Here is a 10718-nt window from a genome sequence, read left to right as displayed (position 1 = left end):
GCAGTGTTGATATGTCTGGTCCCCCCCCCCCCCCCAATTTCTCTCTCTGTATCTCTCCCTGTCTCTCCCTGTCTCTCTCTCCACTCACTAACTGCGTGCTGCTTTCTGAGAAGTTGGACTGCACAGGAATAATCCGTCAGGTTGATCTATAGAGAGAATAAATGATAGCAGCTAGCGGTGAATGAAGACATAAGCACGATTGCCCCGCTAGTGGAATGAGGGATTGGCGCAGAGCCCCTGACAAGTGTTTCTGTGATACTGTATCATTGCCATTGGCTGTGTGCGCATATATTTGTAGATGAGTGCCACAAGGAATGACTTACCTGTGAGGAAAATCTTGGGAAACTTACCCTTGAGCCTGAGAATACATAATACTGGATTTTTACCACTCTCAACTGTACGATTGCACTCTGCCGAAGCAGTTACATCCATGATGGCTCCCCTTTACTTTTATCCCGAGGTATGTTGTGCTTTGCCTTTCATCCTGTCACCGCTTTTTTCTTCTCTTTACTGCTTGTTTTTTTTTTTTTGCTCATTCTTGTGAAGGTAGAGTTGAGTTGATAGCAGAGAAAATGCTTTGATCTACACAGAGGATGATCCTCCCATTCGTTGCGATTTCACAGATTTGTGTCGTATATGTTTTGTCGTTTTATTTTGTGAGCTGCTCTCATCATTTATTACTTCAAATACGGTATGTGCAATTGAATATATTTACCTGTTATAATCTACCGCGAAGCCCAGACGGATTTTGGAGTACACGTGCACCTGATAGTTGAAGGACCTGGATGATGTCCTAAAGTAACTTTAAGTGTCCTCAACATTTACTACTTGTTGCATTGGTATGTGGGGCATTCTTTGAGTGAATATTGCACAGACTTATAATTATGTTTTATACACATGCAAGCATACTAATACTCCCGCTGAGTACTGCTGGAGTGTTTGAATGCAAACTTTTCATTTCTAAGACAACATTAGTAGGTTGATGATTGCTTGTTAATTGTTGATGTACTGCTCTCACTTTGTTCTTTTGTTCATATGGACCTGAAAGTGTTTACCAGCACAATTACTCAGCAGTAGTTCACTCTTCTGTGATGTGTTTTTTGAAAGCAGCGAGATGCTGTTGTCATGTATTGTTGATGTCTGGATAAATAGTGTTTGAACAAGGTGAAAGCTGATTATCTAGGCTTCCTCTTTTGTGATCAGAGCACACTTACACAGCTGCATTCCAGGGAAAAGTCTTGCTCTACAGCACTGTCTGACTGTGGATGAATAGGACTGTTGACATCTTAGCGTTTGATCCCTGACGTAATGGGATACAAGTGCTGTTTACATTGTTTTCCGTGCTCAAATATTTATGAGGGGGGAAAGAGGGAAACATGGGAAGACCAAGTCCCTTTGTCAGTATCTGTTGGTTTCGTTTCAAAAAGGTCAGATCTGTTGGCTCACAGTCTTGAGGAAGCGTAAACACTCGCTGCATGGGGGGGGGGGGGGGGGGTGCTGATTGAGGAAAGCAGAAATCAGTGAAAGCAGGAAAGACATTGTTCAGTCTGGGGTCAATGACACTCAGTTTGCAGACTTTGCTTCTGTTCTTTTATTCTCTCTCTCTTTTTTTTTTTTGTCTGTATTGTGCATGACAGCCACAAGACAAGATTTTCTTTGTGTCAATTTAACACTACCTTGCATACCTAATGCTCAATCATACTCGACAACTGGGGGGAAAAGTTATGGAAATTCATGTACACTGGACTCTTCATGATGTCTTGAATCTTTTTTTCTTTTCTTTTCTTTTTTTTTTTTTGATGTACAGCACTTTGTAAAACTGTATTGACTGTTTAAAAAATTGATTAATTTTGTTTCTTTGTTTATGTGTTGTTGTCTCCTTTTTTCTTTCTTTCTTTCTTTTTTTTTGTCGGAAATGGGGCAAAGTTAGAATAAAGTTGAGGATTGGTTTGATGACATTGTGACATATATTTGTATTTGGATATGTGTCTTGCAGCGTTCTATGAGCATCAAGAGTGGCCAGGCTGGCTGTATGACAATCAAGCCTTACTGCAAGCCCCAGGCCACCCCGACCAAGCGAAGAGACAGCAAGCTGTGGTCCGAGACGGTCCAAGGCAGCATCAACGGAGCTCTTACCAAGATTGAAATCAAACGGCAAGAGGTACATAGATTGTCTTCAGCCATATCTACAATTTGCCCTTCTGTCCTATACAATCCACAAAGAGTAAATTCCCCTTTGAGCAGACAGTGGGGTTAAGAAGCCACAGTACTGCGTTAAAAAATTGGATTGTTCAGCAACAAAGTTTACTTTGATTTTGGATCATGCTATTTACAGGTTAGTGGCATAAGTTCTTCTGAAATGTAGCAGAGAATGACAAAATTTAGGAACAAAAACAAAAACAAAAAGTTTGTCATTCATGTATCAGCAATAACAGCAATTCTTGTGTGCAATTAGCTCTTACCTATGATCATTGTTGAGTTTTTCTGAAATGTCCGAGTTGTGTTAATGCAAAATTTTGTGCTATTTGCCCAATTATAGGCCATATATGAGCTGTACCAAGGTGAGGTGGACCTCGTAGAGGATCTGAAGCTGGTGATGAAAGCGTACCGCGACTCGATGCGCTCCCTTCAGATGCTGACCGAGGAAGAGCTCAACATCATCTTCGGTTCCCTTGACGATCTGAGACCACTCCACGAAGGTAGGCTTATTTTCCTTTAGACATATTTCATCGCTGCCTCTTCCGTCCAACTCTCCCCTAATTACAATGCCATTTGACCTATATTTGCTGTTTTTGATGTTTTTGATGGGAGTGTGTGCTTGGAATGTTCATAAATCAAAGGTGTTAATTGCTGTGTTTACGGAAGGTGTGATGAGACTGTCTGAAAAGAAGAGTGCTGAGATTCTTGTGGTGGATATTCTCACCAGGACTTGACAATGACACAGTATTTAGATATGCCTCTGCATGTTTGTTTGTTTGTTTGTTTATATGTGTAGTCTCGGAGACAATGTAAACAATGCGTGAAATGTTTACGTGGGCACATCCACATGGTTGTAGGTCAGTGTCAAAGTCAGCCATTGCTCATAGGGATAAGGTGTTGTCGTTAGGCGTTGCAACTGGTGTGCGGTGTAGCAGAGAACCTCAAGTGCATACCGAAATATCTCTCAGCCTACGAGTGGGGAAAACAAATAGGTATGGTAATGTTGTTTGTGTGATAAAAGTAACCGCCTAATGAGTACACAATGGGCATTTACGTCAATCCGCAGAGCAGCCTTGTCACGCACAAGCGCACCTCTCGCTTCCTTCTCTATCACTGGATCTCGATAGGAAGGAAGTCCGGTCGGTTTTTTTTTTGCGGTGAGCCATAATTTCAGAATAGCTGACAGTCAAAATCGGAAATGTTTTCGTGTGAGACCAGACGGGAGCGGGGATTGACATTGACGGCGATGATTTTCCGAGGCGGTTTCCAGCTCAGATTTAGCACCTGGCAGACTTAGAGCCTGGGAGGAAGTGATTGTCATCAGTGTGAACGCACAGTGGCAGCTCTCTCTCACCAACGTGGGAAATCTTCTCGACACTCAAGAGGCACTCGTGCATTCCTCTATACAAGATGTTTGTTTGTTGTGCGTGGTGTGATTGATTTTGAGCTGAAACTTCATGCCCGGGTGGATACCCTTTTATTTTGTGAGGACATCTGGGCCTCGTATCTTGCTCGTAAATCCTCACCTACACTTTATATGACAGGTAACTGCCTGTGGGACTTTTCTGTCATGCATGTTCTACTGTGTCAATCATTGCCACCTCCACTTTATGAGCAATGATAATAGACTGTCATTGTTGAGCAATAATAATACACTTTCTTTGTTGTGTCCTGTCTTTCTTTTTTTAGACAAGGAGTTAACTTGTTTAATCTTTTTTTTTCCTGTGACAGAATGAATAGATTTTGTTTTGATTTTAATACTTCAGATTTTAATACTTCAGATACTTCAGATTATGCATTATATGTATTTGAAGCTGACAGTCTTTAAGATAGTGAGCATCTTGAAACAGTGATTCAGTTTTAATGCCCAATTGGTAAGAAACCCCTCTTCAATGATAGCATTTAAGATTAAGATTTTCTCGCTCTACCATTAGGTTTCATGTCAAGGTTGATGGCATGAAATTATAGATTTTCCTGTATTTCCCTGTAGCTGTCAAAAATTGTGGGCCTGTCTTGGAAAGGTGTCTCTTCTTTTTTTTTGTCCATTCTTGTTGAGTTGTTTGCATTCCCAAAGGGCTTTCAGTGATGATAGCTTTCCCTGCCTACCCATCACCCGCATTATGATTATGGGAGCAGCTCTTAACGACTTTCTAGAACTGGGGAGTGTCAATTTCATGAAGCCGTCCAGAGTGCCTCGTTTTTGCCCGGCAGTTCTGCCTTGTGTGGGTGATTGGTTTACACGGGCTGATATTCTGAGGGTAGAATTCGCCGAAACACGCTCCCGTTTCATGTTTGGTTGTTTAGACTAACAGTTAATCTCTGCGTGCTTTTGGGAAGTGTATGATATGCCAGCATGAAAGGGGAAAACGAAATGTATGTAAACAGTGTGTTATCTTTGCACCCCCACCAAGCAGCTGTTACTGTTGTGTATTTCATGTATTTTTTTTTTCATTTCTTTTCTACTATTGCTTGTGTCTCCAATGTAGAACTCATAATTCAACTGGGCAAACAAAGAGGAAAGAATGGAATGACAGAAGAAGTTGGCAAGGTGCTGTTGAAATGGGTAAGTTTCCTTTTCTATCTATCCTGTGGTCTCTACAAGAGCATGGTTGTTTAGCACTTTGCATCCATCCCCACCCCCCCCCCCTCCTCCCTACTGGAAAGTTCAGCATTATTTATCTTAATGACCCATAAGCAAAACTAATTGGCCGTGTTAAGTGCAACCTTCACCCTGAATTTAACGGCACCACACAGCATTGTAAGCAGCGTATCTGATATCTACCCCCATGGTCATGCGCTTGACAGTCTGAAAAATAACAATGCCATTGCCCTGTTGGTGCCCTCTTATCCGCGGAAAGAAACCTGCCCTATCTGTAGTTTGCCTTCACGTTCACACAGAGCAGTCAATGCCCTCAAAATGTGTCTGGTCTGAGGTAGATTTGGTACGGACATGCAACAGTTGTGTACAGTTACGAATTGTCTGCAGTCTTCAGTGAGCTTGTGACGTAACATGGAAGCCACTGATGTTATTCTCTTGTTTCTCTTTCATGTACAGCTTCCCACTCTGACTGATGTGTACGTCAACTACTGCACAAACCAGCTGGCAGCCAAGCCCTTGCTGGATGAGAAGAAGCAAGACTCAAAGGTAAGATTTCTCCTCTGATTTCCCCACCCCTCCCCCTCCCCATGTATGCTCACCTTTAAAAAAAAAGGGATAAGAGCAAAGACGACGTGTTAGATATCGTGACAGATCAGTACTGTCATCTGCCTCAGAAGACTCGTGAAGATCAAACAAAGTCTCATTGCAAATCATAAGTGACAACATGTGATAAGCCCTCTCTAGGGCAGACCCGCTGATATGCGTTATTAATAACTCATCTATAATTTGCTTAGTCTGCTCAGGAAATGCTAATCCCCTATTGCCCTATTCAATATTTAGTAGAGAGATGCTGCATGATTTCTCACACTCTCTCTCTCTCTGTGCCTTATTTTATCATGTACGTATAGCTGTACACATGTGATAAGTTCTTCCTGTCTATGTCTCTTCTCTAATCCTCCATTCCCGGTCCATCCCAGGTGAACGACTTTCTCGAAAGGTGCATCGAGTCGCCGTTCAGCCGAAAGCTTGACCTCTGGAACTTCCTGGACGTTCCCCGCAGCCGCCTGGTCAAGTACCCCCTCCTCCTCAAGAACATTCTCCGACTGACCCCATCCGATCACGTGGACAAGATCCTGATTGCTGATGCGGTAAGCTCAAACCACCTTTTTCATGGAGAATCAAGGTTCTATGAGATAGTTTTTAAAAAAATTAAACCCAACAAACCAACCAAAGTTTTTAAAACTAGACGCCCTTCTATGTAGCTTGCCATTGTGAAAATTGTTCCAGACTACAATTATCTTGTTTAATTGTCGAACAGTGTTAAATCTTTTGCAGAGACACCATCTACTTCTGTCGCTAATGATTATTATTCTGTCTTTGTCTTTGTGCGTGTGGCGATTCGTTGAAACAGATCAAGGCTTGCGAAGACATCCTCAGCGAGGTCGACAGGAGGACGGGAGAGACGAAATGCAAACACTACATCAACCTGTTTGAGTACCTTGATGACAGGCAACGGAACCCCCTCATTGCCTTCCAGAAGGTCCTTCTCTGTGGTGGCGTGTTGAAGAACAGCAAAGGAACGGTAAGTCAAGTTGTTGTGTAGACAGCAATGGCCTCTTAATCCCAGTTATCTGCATGTTTTTCATTTGCAGTGGATGTCACGTGATAAACCAGACTTCTCAAATACATCATAGGAACAGTTTCAATGAACAAAACTCTTCAAATACATTGTAGGAGCTGTCTTTCAGTAGTGCACTCAAAAGTTTGTAAGTTCAGTAATCCGCAGTCATGTACCTGACTACATGCCCTGAAGTGTTTTCTGCTCTCTTGTACGGTTTCGCTACAGAAATACCATGTCTTCCTTTTCGAGGACATCCTCGTGGTCACGCGGCTGACGACGAGAAACAACCGAGAGTGCTACCAGGTGTACCGGCAGCCGATTCCCGTCAGGACGATGGCACTCGACGACATTCCAGACGGAGAGATCAAGAGGTCGGGGTCCTTCAGGGGGGCGCTCTCGCACGGGCCATCAGGTGAGCAGGCTTTCCATTGCTCCCATTTTTTGGCAAGATTTGTGGATTACATGGATCTGTTTTAAAGGTGCAGCACAGTTTTGGCTTTTAACAATGGCAATGTGCCTGCCTCGGTGTTACAGTGAAGAGATACCTGAGCAAAAATATTATTGTAAAAACAAAACATACAATGTTTTAATTTGAGAAATCAAAGTGTTTTGATGTCTGACAGTGTAAGAAGTCGGCCAGTGCTTAAATGGCTTGTCTGTTATATATTTATTGTCTATGCATCCTTGAAACACAAGCAATGTATTTCTGTGTTGTATTCTGGGACTTCACACTAGGATTTATTTTTTTTTTAAACAAAGGAAAGGTAGATGAAATGAGGTACAGAAGTTTTATCTGCCCACAAAACTGTGCTGAACCTTACAAATCTCCAGTGACATGGCTTGCTATTTGGGGAATGCACCTTTACTTCAAAACCATTGTCACGGTGGGGTCCAGGGGGGATTCCCCTAGGAGGGGCCAGCCCTAGGAGCGTTTCCTCGACTTTGCTCTGCACTTCCAGAGAGTTTTGTTCATGTGCAATGAATGATTGACAGGAGCATGAATGTGTGGAATGAAGTGTGGGCTGCTGCTGCAACCTAGTAAAAATAAAAACAAAAAATTCCAGTGACTTATGCAGTTGACACCCAAACCCTGGGAAGACCTCTCTTTGTCCTTTCCTTCGTTTCTGCCTCAATTGAGACCATGCCTGCCTCAATCGAGACCATGCCCGCACGATGTTTAGAGGGAAATAACAACTCACTGGTTCGTTTGGTAGGAATGTGGAGTATGCTGATTTCCTCCTTGTCAGGGGATGTTTGGGGTTTCTGGTCCTTGTTTTCAACTCGCCGACAATTGTACACCTTGGCAAAACTACAGTAGTGTTTCAGAATATTCGTTAGGTTTTCGGGGAATCTGAAAACTGTTTTGCCACATTTCAAAGCTCAGAAAACATAAAAGTTTAGGCAAATGCGAATATTCTCAGTGAAATATTGTCCCCGAGATAAAAAATTGGCTGTATTGCATAGTCATTACACCTTATAAGTCGGATATGAGTGCAGTCAGCCAACTTGTTGCCTCAAGCTATATTTGATTACCACCACACACCCAGTTGATAGATATTGTTGCTGTATCGCGTCATCCCTTACGGATTACGTCAAGGAATCAGATCCAGGGGCCTCACCCACTCTTAAAGGAGGGCTCTTGCTTTACCCCTGCCCTGGGGCCAAGGCGCTGGTTTGGTTTCTCCCAGTTAGGGCTCGAGTAATCACCAACACGCAACTGCTCTACCCTATCCCCACCCCCTACCCCCAGAGAAAAAATAAAGAGGGGGGAAAAAAGAAAAACACTTGAGCTTGTCATCAACGATTTCCTGTTGTGGCATTAAATTGGGCAACTTTTTTCATTCCATTCCATTCCTAGTCGAGAGTCGCGCCGTGCCCGCCAGTTGCACCAGGACTGCTTCCCCCTGTCCCTTATCCCCCCTCCTCACTCCCGCTCTCGTGAGCCTCCCAAAACCCAGCCCATCCTAATTAGATTGACCCCAAAAGCCCATGAAGACAGGATTGATTTGGATTTCATGACTCCTTTTTTTTATTTTCTGTCTTTCTTTCTTTTTGGAAACCACACTCGGGTCCTTGGCTAACTCCCCCTTGAGGTTAATTCTGTTTACTCTTCTCACCCACATAATATTATTGTGGATTCATATTGCAAGGTTGTCAATGCCCAGTCAATGATGAATTTATTTGCAGTGTACCAAAATGAAAATAGATAGGATTCTTTAGGACTCTTTAGGTAGGTTAGACATGGTCTGAAAAGCAACTTCTTTATTTAGATAGATAATCTTTGTCATATTTGTGTCACCTCTGAGGACAGTGATGTGTACACATGGGTTTTCAGTGCTTTGATATTATAAAAAACAATAAACAAAAAAAAAAATTGAAAGTCAGATCTGCATATTTGGCCTTTGTTTAGACAAGCTCTTGAATTGAGAAAAGTTCAGCAGTCAGATATCAATCAATGTGTTTATCTTCATTGTAGAAAAATAAAATGAAAGCACTTATTCTGGGTGGAAAAAGTGACAAAAAAATAGGCAACGTCTTATGACTCCCTTGTCACAAAGACAATGGGATATTTACTGAAATGAAATGTGCATACACTGATAGTTCGAAGGAATTTTTCCTGTTTCACCATTTGACCTGCTTATACGAACTCCTTCCCACTCCCCTCGGTATAGAGCGTAAAAACGGCCCACCCATTGCCTCTAGCACCTCAGCTGCTTGTCACCCATGCGTTGGTCATCTGTAACCTTAGATGGGGGGAATTCTCAAAAGTATTTTGCTGCCAAACCCACGTGGGGGAGACTACCGGGGAGACCAATGTCCTGAGGGTTGAAGAGAGATCTAGAGAGCTAGAGAAACATAAAGAAGATATTTAGAGTTACCAAACTAGCAGGAATGTCTCGTTTGAAGTCTCACCATCTGAATGTCTGACCTCCACTGTGACCTCTTCACTCTGCTCGCTCTTTCACTTCCACCTTCTTGTACCATAAAACTAGTTATCTTTGGCTTGAATCAGCTTGATTCTTTGTTTCATGCTCTCTTGTTCATTGCACTCATTTACACACATATGTATGCATAAGTCTGATACTGTAAGGGCAATATTGTACGTGTAGTAGTGCTGGTAAGACACATTTTGTGTTAAAATTACTGTGTTATTTGCTGAGAAAGGAAAAAAGTTGAAAGAGAGGCGCCATGAACTAAATTTAGTATTTCCTGCTTTTCTGTGTGTTTTATGTTCTGCAGTGAAATGTGGCTTCAAGGTGCGGTCAACCAACCCCAGCCTCTCACAGTCCTTCACGCTACACACCACAGACGAACATGACAAGAAGCAGTGGTTGCAGCTCTTCCGCACCGCCATCAGGAGAGCGCGACAGGACGACACTTGCGTCTGAGCACCACTTCTCCCTGGGGGCAAGCGCCGAGAGGTTGCCGTGCATCTCGTCTCTTTTTCCCTCGAGGATTTTCCCCGCTGACCACCACTGGACACAGCCAGAGAAATGCTCACTGATGAAGTGAGGACGAACTCTGATGATTAATGGTGGATATCTGGGGGAAAATGGGGGAAAGAAATGAAAGTGGACAGAAAGAGAGAGAGAGATCCTCTCTGAAGACCTGAACAGAGGACTGTTGTAACCATGGCGCTGCATCCAGTAGGAGACAGGAGATGGAGTTACACTCAGGTGGTGCATTTGAGCTATCTCATACACACTCACACACACACACACACAGATGGACTGGCTCACGCACATCTAGCAGAGACGATGCAGTCTCGCCAGCCAGTGAAGAGGGCCGGAGGTCAGGCAGGAGAGGAGGAAAATCGAAAGCCTGGAAGCAGCGGACCGAATTCTCGTCCGCCACGTCTCTGCCGCGTGATCGTCTCCTCCGGGGCAAGCCATTTTTTTTGTGTGTGGCTCACGCGGGGATACGAAGGTCGCGTTTGACACCGCACGTCCGCACTGGCCCCGCTCATTGGCCTGTTGTCGAGTTCAATCAACGTCAAATTGTTTGCACCTTCCTCGAGAGTTGGAGATTGAAGAATTTCATATGGAGTCATTGTATATTTATATATATTTTTGTATGTGTATGCTGGTACGACAAACAACTCCCCCAACTTGCCTCAGTTTATATATAATTATTTCATATAAGGGACATTCTTTGAACTGAATTTTGAATGAACACATGATGGTTTGGCTGGTCTTCTCCATTTTTTTTTTTCATTTCCTTACTTTTTTTCTTTTTCTGAATCATAATTATTTCCTGAAAATCTGTCATTCCAAAGATATTTTGATCTTTATTGTCTTC

General features: G+C 43.0%; 1 protein-coding gene across 1 annotated transcript; it reads left to right on the top strand.

The window, feature by feature from the left end:
* Nucleotides 1-217: 217 nt before the first annotated feature.
* On the top strand, nucleotides 218-10237 carry LOC139743733 (rho guanine nucleotide exchange factor 3-like). Its single transcript, XM_071654182.1, has 9 exons — nucleotides 218-460; nucleotides 1997-2161; nucleotides 2540-2699; nucleotides 4686-4762; nucleotides 5255-5344; nucleotides 5776-5946; nucleotides 6210-6380; nucleotides 6645-6831; nucleotides 9660-10237. The coding sequence occupies exons 1-9, from the start codon at nucleotides 299-301 to the stop codon at nucleotides 9806-9808; spliced, it is 1332 nt and encodes a 443-aa protein (XP_071510283.1). The 5' UTR covers nucleotides 218-298; the 3' UTR covers nucleotides 9809-10237.
* Nucleotides 10238-10718: the final 481 nt, after the last annotated feature.

This window comes from Diadema antillarum, unplaced genomic scaffold (assembly GCF_040938485.1).
Source record: "Diadema antillarum isolate AM-2024a unplaced genomic scaffold, OU_Dant_1.0 seq00001104_RagTag, whole genome shotgun sequence".
NCBI lineage: Eukaryota > Metazoa > Echinodermata > Echinoidea > Diadematoida > Diadematidae > Diadema > Diadema antillarum.
The sequence above is the reverse complement of the archived record's forward strand: the minus strand, read 5'-3'. Positions and strand labels throughout refer to the sequence as shown.

What these genes read in the sequence shown, in the direction of transcription:
- LOC139743733 (XM_071654182.1), top strand. Translation starts at nt 299, where the DNA reads ATGAGTGCCACAAGGAATGACTTACCTGTGAGGAAAATCTTGGGAAAC. An exon ending in TGAAGAACAGCAAAGGAACG is followed by an intron (nt 6,381 to 6,644) that starts GTAAGTCAAGTT and finishes GTTTCGCTACAG; the next exon opens with AAATACCATGTCTTCCTTTT. An exon ending in GCTCTCGCACGGGCCATCAG is followed by an intron (nt 6,832 to 9,659) that starts GTGAGCAGGCTT and finishes TATGTTCTGCAG; the next exon opens with TGAAATGTGGCTTCAAGGTG.